This window comes from Citrus clementina, unplaced genomic scaffold (genome assembly GCF_000493195.1).
Source record: "Citrus clementina cultivar Clemenules unplaced genomic scaffold, Citrus_clementina_v1.0 scaffold_6, whole genome shotgun sequence".
NCBI classification, from domain to species: Eukaryota; Viridiplantae; Streptophyta; class Magnoliopsida; order Sapindales; family Rutaceae; genus Citrus; species Citrus x clementina.
In genome coordinates this window covers 14,967,102-14,981,668 of record NW_006262139.1, presented here as the reverse complement: position 1 = coordinate 14,981,668, position 14,567 = coordinate 14,967,102, and the positions used below count along the sequence as shown (strand labels likewise).

The window sequence follows — 14,567 nt, the reverse complement described above, 5'->3', positions numbered from 1 at the left end:
AAATAATTTATTATTTAACAAAAACTTTTATACCTAACTCATTTCATAATTTATGTTATATTTTGATTTTAATAAAAAATTCTGATAATATTATAAGAGTTTAGAGTTATAGAAATAGAAACAATTAATAAGAAGAAATAATTTAAGGTTTTAGGAGTTGTATTGATTTTATAAATAGAAACTTAAGATTTTTTGAAATTTTATAGGAAGATTGTAAATTTAATACATGCATTAATATTTTATAAATTAAAATGAGGTATTTGAGGAATTAAATTCAAAATGGGTGTTATGAGAATTTCAACGGGCTGTTAAAAGTTCCAGTCTTTTGGATAATCAGCGTAGCCCAAAACTCAACCTGTCAATTAAGCCCAGGCCCTTCCATCAGGTCAAATTAGAAGTCCGAAGGGTTTTGTTAAGATCCCTCTACTAGAAAAACCCCAGTTAACTGATTGAGGGAATTCATAAATTTATAAAGACACTTATAGACTGCCAAACCTGTTCTAATTCAATCTCTTTCCAGTAAATCACTTCTTCTTTATCAAGAAATTATTTTCTTTTCTGAAAATTAACACTTCATTTTAATGAATTAGGGGACGCACGCCAAAAAAATTAGAAAGAGAATTATTTTCTCACCAAAATATATTAAGACGTGAAAGTCGGCAAATCGCTTAGGGGAAGGATTAAAAAGAGAGAAGCATTGGAGGCGAGCTTGTTGGCTCCGTTTTTGCTACACACATCACATTGGATCTTCATCTTCTTAATAATAATAATTATCATCATCATCATCAAGCTCTTTAATTTTTTTCTTTTGAACACATAAAGCCCTTGAATTAAACTTGTCAGATGTTGATTCTAAATTGTTTCAATTTAGTTGCTACAGTAATAGAGAAAGAAAGAGATTGTAATGCGGAGTAATGATAGATATTTCAAATATTTTATCCTAAATTTTATACTAAATGATGTGTCATTAATTTAGTATTTAGTAATTCTTTACAAAATCTAAGTGAATCAAATGTATAAAATCTAAGTGATTAAATGTCTTATTTTACCAACTAATTAATGAATGCCACATCATTTGAGATAATTTTTTGGAATAAAAAAATTGGGATGTGTAACATTACTCTATAATTGGAGAGAAAATAAGTGTTAGTGTCTTAATTTTATTACTTTTTGGTTACATTACCCTACTCCTCTTTTATACTTGAGTCCTTAAACCCTTGCTTTTAATATAAGAAGCAAACAAATTAAGCTGTTAAAATAAGTTTTTGTAAATCTAGCTACTTAAATTATCGAGTACAATATAAGACATACTTACATGATATTATTATAATAAAACGTTGATAAATTAACAATATTGGAATCAAGAAAAAATTATTAATTAAGCGAATGTCAAGTAATCAAATTATAATTTCACAAGTAAGGATCGACAAAACCTATTATTTAATAGAAATTTTAATTTCTCGAGCATTTTACTTATGAAAACATGCAATAAATAATTAACCAATGCTTGAAACGAAATTTCAAAATCCGATTATGGAAGTTTGAATGTAGAGTGCTTGCACGAAATTTCAATATAAAAGTTTGAAAGTACCCTAAATAAACAAGAGGCTTAGAACGCGTTTTCCGCCGACAGAAAGAACTACCCTCTAGTCATTCATTTGGTTGGTGGAAATTTTTGTCTAGTGTGGGCAGATTATTTCTAAGCTGTGAATTCTCTCCTCTCAAATTTAAATGTTTTGTGGATTTCGATAGTTTTATTTTTCAGAAGGGCATATTGTAATTTTCTTCTTTACCTAAGCTGTGAAAGATCTCAATAGTCTCAATTGCTTTATTTGTTAATTTTTTACTCATTTATTGTCATATATGTTCTTTTAATTAATCATAAAAAAATTCATACAATCATAATAAAGGATTGACCAAAAAGGGACTGTGCTTCACCGCTTCTAGAACACCAAGACTATATGTCTGTATCTTTTCTTTGATAAGATGACAATAAATTGCGTGACTATTTGATGTAACGGGTTATTTGAATCGCACTTAATAATATATATGTCAATCGAACCAACTGTTGTTAGGTTGTATGGAATCTTGAATTAGTGTGAAAAAGGACGAAGCTTGAAAGGGACGCAAGTGCTCATTATCAAGAAAATAAGGCCTCATTGTCTCCAAGCTTCGTACGAAAGAAATAAAGCAAGAATCATTTACTATTGATATAAGATCTTCCCAGCAACTTCCTTCTCACTTACTCATAGCTTTATAAAATTAGCAGGCACTGAGGCAGATCATTGCACCAAACGCTGAATACTTGTTAAAATTCGCTTTATAAATGAGGGACACTAAAACTTCCCCTGTAATAGCACTCTTGTTTTTCTTCCTTTCATCCTTCTGAGTTTCTTATTTCATTTCTCTTTTTCCCACTGTGCCAATCTTGGAACTGAAACTGATAAACAAGCTTTGCTTGCTTTCAAAAGCAAGGTAGCTGATCCATTTGGAGCATTGAGTACGTGGAATGATTCCGTCAACTTTTGCCTGTGGCTTGGAGTTACTTGCAGTCTCAAACATCAAAGAGTCATATCATTGAATCTCAGTGGCCAAAATCTGACAGGTACACTTTCTCCTTACATCGGGAACTTGACATTCCTTAGGCTTATCAATCTTCAACAAAATAGCTTCTCGGGAATGATCCCACATGAAATAGGCCGCTTGTTTGGGCTACGATCAATCATATTTAATCGTAATATGTTACAAGGAGAGATTCCTGTCAATCTCACTCATTGTTCTGAGCTCAGGATTCTCGACTTAGTCGTGAACAAGCTCGAAGGTAAAATACCTTCTGAATTGGGCGGTTTGTTCAAGTTAAAAGGACTTGGACTTGCTAATAACTATCTCACTGGGCCTATTCCTCAGTCCCTTTCAAATCTCTCATTTCTTCAACGGCTTTCTCTTTCAGAAAACAGTCTTAATGGCAACATTCCTGTTGAGCTAGGCCAATTGAAGCACCTAAACATGTTCCAAGTCTCTGTAAATTCCTTAACAGGTTCAATTCCCATCCAGCTTTTTAATATCACTCCAATGGATTACTTTGCCGCGTCAGAAAACCAACTTTTTGGTGAAATTCCACCTTACATCGGCTTCACACTTCCTAATATCCGTTTACTTTTCTTGGGAGGTAATCAGTTTTTTGGGAATATACCCCATTCTATATCTAATGCAAGTAAGCTTGAGTGGCTAGATTTTGCAAATAACTCTTTGACGGGCTCGATACCAGAAGATTTGGGTAGATTAAGGAATCTCACTAGGCTCAATTTTGCAAGAAATAATCTTGGAACCAGAAAGGGTAATGATCTTAGATTTCTAGATTCTTTGGTCAATTGCACTTACTTAGAAGTAGTCAGCCTGAGCAAAAATAATCTAAGAGGGATATTGCCAAATTCCATTGCTAATTTTTCATCCCATCTTAGCTATTTATATATGTCAGCTAATCCGATATCTGGTTCCATCCCAACGGGAATTGGTAACCTGAAAAATTTGATATTAATAGCCATTGAGGTGTGCCTCCTCGCAGGAAGCATTCCAATTTCTGTTGGATCTCTTCCCAAGCTACAAGTATTGTCCTTGTTTGGAAACAATATTTCCGGAGAAATTCCTTCATCTTTTGGGAATTTAACTTTCCTGACAGAACTTCATTTACATAGAAATTCCATACGAGGAAGCTTACCTTCAGCTCTAGGAACTTGTCATCTACTGCAGAAATTAGATCTGTCAGATAATAATCTTTCTGGGGCTATACCCAGTGAAGTTATTGGCCTATCCTCCTTATCAGGATGGTTGGATTTGTCGCACAATCATTTCACTGGTCGTATACCATCGGAAGTTGGAAATCTGAAAAATATTCGACAATTAGATTTATCGGAGAATAAGTTATCAGGTGAAATTCCAAGCTCACTTGCAAGTTGTGTTGGCCTGGAGTATCTAAATTTGAGCGATAATTTTTTTCGTGGCCCAATCCATCCGGGCTTTAGTTCTTTAAAAGGTCTTGAAGAACTTGATCTTTCGCAAAACAACTTTTCAGGGAAAATGCCAAAGTTTTTGGATACATTTCCCTTTCTGCGAAGGTTGAATCTGTCCTTCAACAATCTAGAGGGAGAAGTTCCACATAAAGGGATCTTTAAGAATTCATCTGCCATATCGGTAGCTGGTAATGGAAAGCTTTGTGGAGGAATCTCAGAACTCAAGTTGCCACCATGTACTTCCAGTGAGTCAAAGAAAAGTGAGAAATCCAAAGGGCTCAAGTTTATGATTCCGCTCCTCTCTGGGCTTGTGGGGCTAGTTTTGGTCATGTCTCTTTTAATTATCAATCGATTGAGAAAGAAAAGAACAGTGACTGGTTCAGAGTCTTCATCAAGGAAGGATTTGCTTCTAAATGTCTCCTACGAAAGTCTCCTGAAAGCTACCGGTGGATTTTCTTCTGCCAATTTAGCTGGTGCTGGAAGCTATGTACTAGATCCAGATCAAACAGTTGTTGCGGTGAAGGTGCTGTTCTTACATCAACGTGGGGCTTTAAAGAGCTTCATGGCTGAATGCGAGGTCTTAAGAAACATTAGGCATCGTAATCTTGTCAAAATCATAACTGCATGTTCAAGTTCCGATTTTGAAGGCAATGATTTCAAAGCTTTAGTTTATGAGTTCATGCACAATGGAAGTTTAGAGATCTGGTTGCATCCAGAATCAACTTCAGATGATCTGAATTACAGCTCCAGGATTTTAAGTCTTCTTCAAAGATTGAACATTGCCATTGATGTGGCTTCTGCTCTAGAATATCTTCATCGCCACTGCGGAAAGCCAATTGTTCATTGTGATTTAAAGCCAAGCAACATTCTTCTTGATAATGACATGACTGCACATGTGGGCGATTTTGGGTTAACAAGGTTTATTCCGGAAGCTATCCGTTCCAATCAAAGTAGCTCAATTGGACTGAAAGGAACCGTTGGGTATGCTCCACCAGGTAATCATTGATTTCTTGTTTTATTCATGAACAGTTTTTTAGAAGTCTTTATTCTCGGAAATTGTATCCCAGATGCAAAATATAACTATATATTGGGTAGGTGCTCAGTAATCATTAGCTATCAATTTGGTCGGTGTATTGGTAATATAAGTTCTTAACACGTTGCCTGTGCTTACAAACAAGCCAAATTAAGCACAAGTGAGAAGTAACTGTACTTAAAACTGAAAAATGCTCCTGCTTCTAACTAATGAACGATTTGAATATTGTAGAATATGGCATGGGAAGTCGGGTTTCAACATATGGTGATGTGTACAGCTATGGGATCCTCTTGCTGGAAACTTTTACAGGGAAAAGGCCTACCAGTGACATATTTGCGGAAGGTTTGGACCTCCACAATTTTGTTAAAAACGCATTGCCTGAACAAATATCAGAAGTTTTAGACCCACTCTTTGTTACTGGAGGAGAAGAAGGAGAAGGAACAGCTGAAGAAAAACTTAAACAGGACCAAGTACAAGAGAGTCTGGCTACAATACTCAAAATTGGAGTTGCTTGTTCAGTAGAATCCCCCAGAGAACGGATGGACATCAGTGATGTTGTAAACAATCTGCAGAAAGTCAAAAGCACTCTTCTTCGATGTGGGATCAATTAATGCTCAACTCAAGATGCAGGCAAATAGCAGTTATCTTTCACTGTTGTTTCAGCGAGTTGACTGCAAGTAATAAGAAATATATATATGTCAGCACGAAAATGTTCCATGAACATTAAATTACAGCAATAAAACCAGGCCATCTTTATTGATCTAAGTTTTTACTAATTTGAAATTACATACTTCTAAAAGATGAGTTGAAATCTTTTAGACTTCTCATTCTTCTCGCATTCTTATTTTTGATCTAATCGCTTGCAGATTGTTAACAACGAATTTCATGCCCACCCGATCTCTTGGCGAAGCTGCAGAACACATGACTCCAATTCTCATCACTGAAACCAAGCATTCTTCTAATTTCTTTTGAGCAACTTGTGATTCAATGTCTGGAAACAAATCTTCTTCCTCATGTTTTTCATGATCGTTTTCTTCTTCAAGCAACATTGATAGGTCAAGAACATCCATGACATGGCTGGGCAAGGCCATTAATACAAACTTGTGAATGCTCAGATCATCTTTAAACATGTCATCTGTTGGTCTTTTTCCTGTAAATATCTCCAGCAATAGTATGCCATAGCTGTATATATCTCCAAGTATTGAAACATGGCCGTTGATGTACTCTGCACTTTGTGAAATTTGTAATTAGAATATCAAAGTTGATAGTGTCAAGAAAGAAGTGTGATGTATTTGGTTTAAGAAGTACCTGGAGGGATGTAACCAACGGAACCCTTGAGCCCATTTGACATTGTTTGATTTTTGGAGGGAGTATTGGATTCTTCAAAGAGGAATTTTGCCAATCCAAAGTCACCAACATGAGCTATCATACCTTCATCAAGGAGTACATTGCTTGGCTTTAGATCACAATGTGCAATTGGTGTGTCATACTGGTTGTGGAGATAATCCAATGCTGATGCTACATCTATCACTATATTCAGTCTCTGCATGAGACTCAATTTCTTAAAATGACAATACTCATCAGTACTTGGGTGCAGCCACTGGTCCAGATTTCCATTCCGCATGAACTCAAAAACTAAAGCTTTGAAGTCATTCCCTTCATAATCAACACTTGAGCATGAAGATACGATCTTGAGGATGTTACGGTGTCGTATACTAGTCAAAGCATTGCATTCATCAATGAAGCTCTTTAAAGCTCCTTGCTGTTGCAGTTTTAGTACCTTAATTGCAGCAGTTTCCCCATCAGCAAGAGTTCCTTTGTATACAGAACCAAAACTGCCAGAACCAATCAAATTTTCCTCAGAGAAGTTATCAGTTGCATTTGAGATCTTCAAATAAGACAGGCCGGATTGCCACTCATTAGAAGGAGGAGCGGACTGTCTTCTTGAAGTTTTGACTATATGGTAAATAACCAAAGCAGCCAAAAGAAGAATAAAAATTGGGACTGAAATAGTTACTGGGATTACTATTTTTAGAGAAAGACGTTTTCTGGGATTTTTTCTGGAGCATTCAGGTAACTGTAATTTTTGGATGCCACCACAGAGCTTATCATTCCCAACAATGGAAATGGCACTGGCATTTGCAAAAATCCCTTCCCTGGATATTTCTCCATCCAGTTCATTGTAAGAGAGATTGAGATGCCTGAGAGATAAAAGCTTGCTGAAAAATTGGGGAACCTTGCCAGACAAGTTATTACATGAAAGATCTAATTCTGCTAAACCTCTTAAACTTTTTAAGGATACAGGAATTCTCCCTTTAAATGAGTTATTCCCCAGATACAGACGCTCCAAACTAATACAACTATCAAGGCTGCTTGGAATTTCACCTGATAACCTGTTGTATGACACGTCCAATTCAACAAGATTTGTCAACTTGCCTACTTCAGGTGGGAGTGGACCAGTCAAAGAATTATGAGACATGACTAAAGAAATTGAAAGAGAAGAGAGGCTGACAACTTCTTTGGGTATGGTGCCGTTGAGATTATTACTTGATAAGTTCAACACCTGTAACTTTTTGCAGTTTCCAAGACTCGAAGGGATGCTTCCTTCAAATCTATTCTCCTCCATCAAAAGCCTACTTAATACAGTCAAGTTACCAACGGAAGACGGGATAAATCCTGAAAATTTGTTAGCATTCAACTCCAATCCCTCTAATTTGTTGAGCTTCCCTATAACTTCAGGGAAACTGCCACTTAAATTGTTCCCTTCAAATCCCAAAAGGCTCAAGTTAACAAGGTTTCCAATTCCAACTGGGATGTTTCCATAAAAGAGATTATCTCCCATTGTAAGAATTCGCAAATGGGTTGAAAGGTTTGCAATGGAGCTAGGCAATTCTCCCCCGAAGCGATTTTGAGCAAGACCTAACACTTCAAGACTAGTACAATTAGCCAAGAAAGAGAGAAATTTCAAGTCGCCTATCTTCCCACTTCCAAGTTTGTTGATCTCAAAATTAAGTCTAACTAGACTTTTCAAGCTTCCAAAGTTTTCAGGAATTGTCCCAGTGAGACCATTATCTGAAAAGTCAAGAATCTGAAGCTTGGAGGCATTAGACAATGATATAGGAATACTTCCTGTAAAGTAGTTAACGCCACCAGCAAATATTTCCAGATTTGGAAGAGTTAGGCCAACATCTGAAGGCAGCTGTCCGTGCAGCTGGTTTTGAGTCACAGAAATATAATGTATGGATGAGATATTATAAATTGAAGAAGGGATCATACCAGACAGAAAATTCCCATAAAGTTGAAAAATTCCTAGGCCTGAAAGCTGGCCAAGTTCAATTGGTATGTTTCCATGAAAATCATTCAGAGCAAGCCACAGAACATGCAAAGAAGAAAAATTCCCTATCCAAGCTGGGATATTTCCTGTAAGATTGTTGCGTCCGAGGCGAATGATTTCAAGTTTTTCCAGTGAACTAAGCCGATCAGGTATCTGGCCAATGAGACCGTTGGCACTAGTATCAAACACTCGAAGTTCTCTACAATGAGATAAATTTGATGGAATGCTCCCACTAAGGTAATTGTAAGTCAAATTGAGATCCTGCAGCTGCTGTAAACGGCCTATTTCGTCAGGAATTTGTCCATGAAAGTTGTTCTCTTGCAGGTTGATTACTTTAAGACATGTAAGGTTTCCTACAGAAGGAGGAATTGAGCCAACTAACTGTTTTGATTCCAGCTTCAAGGCTGTGACTCTTTCATTGAAGGGACTGCATGTAACACCAACCCAGTTGCAGAAATGTATTGAATCATTCCATGAGCTCATGATTTGCAGAGGATCTTGAGTTATGTGACTCTTGAAGTCAATTAAAGCAAGCTTGTCATCAACTTCAATGATTGCCGATTTTAAACCTGGAGTCATCCATAAAACATGAATGAACTCAAGGAAGTGTAGCCAAAACCATTTGGAGTTCAAAAATTGATACTCCATTGTTTGAGGATTGAAGAGTTTCAGAAGTCAATGCCAATTTCAGCAATTTATTTAGAATAACAAAAGGAGAAATAACGATAAAAAATAGAATGATCGAATGTTTCTTGGAAGATAATTAACTCCGTTGAAATTATCTGCTCAAATAATTGCTGTTTTCCGCTGACAGCTTGACATTAATCTAATGAGTGACGGATGGCAATATATTTTATCGACATTTTTTAAAGCAATATTATCAACAGTTTATTTTATGAAGCGTATCTTTCTCATGGCCCCGTATTTTAAAACTTACAGATCCTTTGTTGACCCCCCAAAAAAAAGAAATGAAAAAAGAAGAGGGTGTTGATTAATTTCCTTAATTATTTTGCACTGACACTGTTATACCGCCTATCAATTAATAAGGTTATATCATATCACTTGTGATAGAAATTATGTATTTTAAATCTTTTAAGGGTAGTTAGTTCAATTTATAAAATCTCTTAAATTGAATGAAAGAGATTCAGGTTCAACGCATGCTCATATGAATTGGGACAAATTTAATTTCCATAAAGCTATTTTAAAGGGAAAAAAAATGGAGCATTGCTTTTTTGTTTGTTTAGTAGTCTCGTTAGTGGATGCATGCAGTCGCAACACAAAAGTCAAAGCACAAAAGTCATTTTTTAATTTATTCTATTTGGGTTAGGTTAAGTTACGTGAAAATAAGCAAGGGTGTCATGACTATTTTATTTTATTGAATCTTCTTTTATCTAGCACAAATAGTAATATTTTTTATATTAAAAATAAGGGGTCTGGTTTTGAACACTATTTATATAAGTTGGGGGAAATAATAAATTGCCGTTAGGCTAGATAATAACAATAATAATAAAATATTACACAATTCATATTGACGCTTCTTCAGTTGTCATGCAAACGTGTCATCAAATCTAAAAAAACTTAATTTTTTTAATTTCTAAATACAGAAATTTTCAACGGTCCAAATATAAAAGTTTAAAGGATGCATTTGTTATCAAAATTTTATGCATAAAGAAAAAAAAACACGAATTTTTATTGATTTAAGAGCTTTCCTGGTAATATTATTGCCTATTTACAACGATTTTTCATGTAAATGTCATCAAATGTCGTCACTGATCGAAGAAATTGTCATTTTCTAGAAACTATGTACTATAATCAGGAGGGCGCGAAGCACAGCAGTGCAACAAATCAGTAACACTAGAATTCCTAATAAAGACATTTGCTGTTAGTAGATTTTTGGATATGGAGGCAAAGAACAAAGGAATTTCTTAGGGTTTGAGACGTGTTTGCACATTTTTTTTAAGGTTTTATTTGCCCTCACCAATCTTCGTTTGCTATAGAGTTTTAATGGTAAATTACTTCCAAGATATAACAAATCCTGAATACAATCTCTAGCAAATAAGATTGTATTCCAGAACACAAAGAAATCTGTAATTAATTTGATCTATTTGATCCAATGTATATGTCTATTTTAATGAAGAACGTGTTTATATGAAAGATTGCAATTATTAGAAATGGTACTTCTTCAAAGACACTCTTTTTGGTTTGAAATTTACATCCATTCACAATTGAATTTTCAAGCTTGCTAACTGTTTTTCCAATTGATGTGAAAACGCGCTCTTTGGAAGAAAACAGTTAGCCGATTTCTCAATAACGGTGAGTTGTTTTATTCTAGAATGTCACATAAGTTGCTCTTTGAAAATAACCGGTGAGCCATTTTCTGCAAAACAGAAAACATGCTCTCTGAAAATAAACCGTTAGTCGTTTTCTCCAAACGATTAGCCTTTTTCTGGAGAACAGAAAACATGCTCTCTGAAATTCCGTTTTCTCTAGAAACGGTAAGCCGTTTTCTTCCAGAATGTCAAACCAAAAATTGAAAAATGTTACAATCTCTCTTACATTTGCATCCCAGGTTCTCACATAAATGAAGCGTTCTAAAATTTCCCAAGTAGCATTCTTATTTTCTTCCATTCCATCTTTCTCGGGTTTGAGGATTACATTAATCATTCTTTAGATTTCCCAAGCCATATTGCAAGCATAAATGCTACTCTTTAATTCATGTAGAAAACAAACCATAGAACCCTTCAAACTTCTTGCTCAATTTACTAGATTACTAATTACATCTCAACAAAGACTATAAAATCCACACGTGAATGTTTTGTCTGGGGAAGTTAACACGTCTGATTTGTCATCAATAGATAGAGAAGAGCCCCTAGCCAAGAACTTTAGGCTTTCGGAAGTTTGAAAACACAAGAAGAAAGGTACGAGAACAATGAGAAACGAAGGAAATTTTGGAAACATTGAAGTTTGGGAGTGGGATATCATGCTTACGGAATTTGCTTTAGAATTTTGATCTGGTGGAAGCCTGTTGATGTTCAAGTTTTCAGAGAAGACAAGACTCCTAGGGATTCAGGATGTATGCTAATCTTTGTAGATTTTTCATGAGTGAAGTCCATGGGAAACGTAACAATACCCTTGATTTCACGAAATGGTTTTAGAGATCTCTAGTTTTTTAAAAATGATCATAGAGATTTTTTTTCTTTTTTTTTGGGGTGATAATTTAGATTTACCTAATGATACATGATTTGGACACTGTTGTTAAATGGTAAAATCGTCCAAATGTGATCATTTCTTAAAAAAAAAAAGGATAATTCTGCGAACATTTTACCAAACTCATGGAAGTGTCGTTGTCATTCTCCCCAAATGCAGTGGACACTTTGGTTTTGTAGAGCAAACTCTGAAAGATAGCTTATAAAAATAGTAGTGTGAAAAAGTTACCCAATTTTCGTCCTAAAAGGAGACTTGATAGACGACTTCTCAAAGTAGGCCCCAGATTCCACCTTAATCTCCTTAACGCTCAAAACAATAGACGACATTGTGTGAAATTGATTATATGGACGGTAACCCATTTCCACTTGCAATTGATGTTTCTCTTTGATTATGACTTTCAGTCGTAGAGCAATCACCATGGAACCAAGCACTTGACGGATGGAGCGCAATTGGAGGAAGAATTCATAATTTATCACTCCACCACTCATTTAAAAGGGTATGCAACTAAATAGAGACACGTCAGCCATCTTAAAGCCGCCTCACCGAGCGAACCAATCTATCCAAGCAATACGCACAACATGACAAAGATCCAAATAACAAACGCCACTTGCAGCTTGGCCTTAGAGCTTGCTGATCGCGCCAACAATTGCCATTCAAGAGAAGTGACGAGGATATTCCTATGTGAGGAGGGAAAAATCAATAAAAATTTGTCAAGGTGCTTAAAATGATGAAAAGGACTGTCAAACACACTCCTGTTAAGCTTAACAGGTTCAATTTTTAACGAGATCCGACATCTCCCTCTTGCTCTCTCAAACTTCATCTTCAACCTTTTAATATTTGTCGTTGTTGAGGTTCTAAGGTTCTTAAACTCTTAACATCAGTTAAATCACCAAAAAAACTGACTTGAACATTAAAGTATGGTCATCAACCACCATTGACCTCACCTCTAACCTCTATTATCTCTATTTTATAGGTTACTTCATGATTTCAAGATCCAAACATTGTTTCATTCAGTTTCTAATGCAAAGCAACTAGGCTACCTTCCCTCAACTCACTACAAATCATAAGAACCATAGCACATCTCGAAAAAAATTATTTATTTAGCCCAATTACCCGTAAAATATAAATTTATTTGCTGAAATCGAGTTTTAACCAAATTCGGTGACACTTGCTAAAGCACCCAAACTAAGTGTAAATCAAATCTAAGTAAAATTAAGCGTAAACAAATATCAATGTAGATTCGGAGCCTAACTGATCCTTAAACCGCTATCATACACAAATAATAGGACCCTCCAATAATAAAGATAATTTTTTTTTAATTTAACATTCTATTTTTTTGGGGGGTAAATGATGAATTTGTGAACTCTCAAGGTTCATTTGTAAAATCTAAGGGATATATTATTTGCTTAATATCTGACTTGTACGTTTTAGCGGGAGAAGAGAATGGTTAGCTTAAGTTTGACATTTTTGGGTTTTGTAACCTGAGTATTAGGTAGTATTTAAGGCCTTGTATCTTGTCGAATACTAAGATTTACGGAAAAGTCTTAGCTTGTTTTGTACCATGTAACATCTCTGTAAATTTGAGTTAAATTCTCTAATAAAAAAAGTGTAAGCCTCTCTTCTTGATCATCATTTCTTGTGTTTGTGCTATGTTCTTGAGTGTTCATATTTTCTGGTTTTCTTTCATTGTTGTGGTTGATCTCGTTTCTTTGTTTAATCTTATTAGTTTGAGATGGCTCTTGATTGATTGTTCATCTATCAATCATCCTGGAGTCCAATTGAATCTGATCTTGCATCAGCTGTGCATTAACAATCTATCATCCTCTTTGTTTATGACTTAAGTATTTTCGTCTGCATGAGACCTCAGAAAAGATAATGACATATAATTTACTATTTTGAAGATCCTCAGTCGCTACTGGCTTAAAAAAGAATATTTGTTACAGGCTATTATTAATCATGGTGCAATGTTAATAAGAGAACAAGATAGTTTTCAATCTATTTAAAATAGTAAAATAAATAAGGCAATACCAGGTTCAATGACCTTCACAAATTTCTTAGCAGGCTCAAATTCCCCGGAAACACTACTAGAAAAATGGGCTTTACTGACACCAATTTAGTGTCAGTAATTACTTTTGCTGACACTTGTTAATTGTGTCAGTAATGCTCAAGCCAGAACACACTGACACTAATCTTTGGTGTCAGTGATTTTTGCGTCAGTATTTTGTGTCACTATAGTATCACCACCATAGTGATACTATGATGTTAGTATCAGTTGGTACTATTTTTATGTCAATATTTTGTGTCACTAGAGAGTCACAAGGATAGTGACTCAATCGCGTTAGCATTTAATGATACTATTTACATGTCACTTATTTATGTGACTACAGTATCAGGAATCCACTGACTCAATAACATCAAAAATTCTTATCATCATTTAAATAATTAGTGTAAGTATTAACGGTGCTATACCGGTTGTGTTTTATTTTTTTTAATGACATTATTCATGTTTATTTTACAATTAAAATAAACCCAAAATATATTAAACATACCAAATCTTGTAATGCAATTCACATAATACACATTTCAAATACATCAGTTAAATTAAAATAGTTCAAATACATCATTGTTTGGGGGTAAAAAACATGTTCAAGTATAAAATTAAGCTTTGAACAAGTAGTATACACGATAAAGTACTAAATTAATTTCGAAAAATTTAGCCAAGAAGAAAAAACAGATAACAATGTCACTGATTTTGGAGTCACTGATTTTGGAGTCCGCATATGCCTTCATTTTTTTTCCACCTACAAGTATATAAAATCAATTAGCACACCACAAAAAATAAATCACAGATTTGTTTTAAGGAAAAATAATCATAAATTACTTGTATGTTACCTCGCGATTGTAGGCTGTAATTAACTTGGCAACGTATGTAGCCCACTGATCACGAAGTCGCGAGAGGTCCTTGACAGTGTATTCCTCAACT

At 35.0% G+C, this 14,567-nt stretch overlaps 2 protein-coding genes across 4 annotated transcripts; one reads left to right on the top strand and one right to left on the bottom strand.

Annotated features, from left to right (window-relative positions):
• Positions 1 to 2,369: 2,369 nt before the first annotated feature.
• Positions 2,370 to 5,801, top strand: LOC18040073 (probable LRR receptor-like serine/threonine-protein kinase At3g47570). 3 transcript variants are annotated; one of them, XM_024182073.1, is made up of 3 exons: positions 2,370 to 2,605; positions 3,170 to 5,005; positions 5,275 to 5,801. In XM_024182073.1, exons 2-3 carry the CDS (start codon positions 3,472 to 3,474, stop codon positions 5,652 to 5,654), a joined length of 1,914 nt encoding a protein of 637 aa, XP_024037841.1. In that variant the 5' UTR covers positions 2,370 to 2,605; positions 3,170 to 3,471; the 3' UTR covers positions 5,655 to 5,801. The 3 variants fall into 3 exon arrangements, with proteins under 3 accessions (XP_024037841.1, XP_024037840.1, XP_024037839.1); XM_024182072.1 differs by having other exon boundaries at positions 2,370 to 3,037; XM_024182071.1 differs by having other exon boundaries at positions 2,370 to 5,005.
• Positions 5,802 to 5,827: 26 nt separating this feature from the next.
• On the bottom strand, positions 5,828 to 9,025 carry LOC18039199 (putative receptor-like protein kinase At3g47110). The gene is made up of 3 exons (XM_024182573.1): positions 8,565 to 9,025; positions 6,352 to 8,513; positions 5,828 to 6,268 (listed from the first exon to the last, which is right to left on the bottom strand). Exons 1-3 carry the CDS (start codon positions 9,023 to 9,025, stop codon positions 5,868 to 5,870), a joined length of 3,024 nt encoding a protein of 1,007 aa, XP_024038341.1. The 3' UTR covers positions 5,828 to 5,867.
• Between the last annotated feature and the right edge of the window lie 5,542 nt (positions 9,026 to 14,567).

Excerpts from the sequence above, each read along its gene's own strand:
- LOC18040073 (XM_024182071.1), top strand. The coding sequence starts at position 2,680 with ATGATCCCACATGAAATAGGCCGCTTGTTTGGGCTACGATCAATCATA. Across the intron at positions 5,006-5,274 it reads CGTTGGGTATGCTCCACCAG|AATATGGCATGGGAAGTCGG; the intron begins GTAATCATTGAT and ends TGAATATTGTAG.
- LOC18039199 (XM_024182573.1), bottom strand. The coding sequence starts at position 9,025 with ATGGAGTATCAATTTTTGAACTCCAAATGGTTTTGGCTACACTTCCTT. Across the intron at positions 8,514-8,564 it reads CATTGTAGAGAACTTCGAGT|TTCACTGGAAAAACTTGAAA; the intron begins GTTTGATACTAG and ends TGATCGGCTTAG. Across the intron at positions 6,269-6,351 it reads CGTTGGTTACATCCCTCCAG|AGTACATCAACGGCCATGTT; the intron begins GTACTTCTTAAA and ends CACAAAGTGCAG.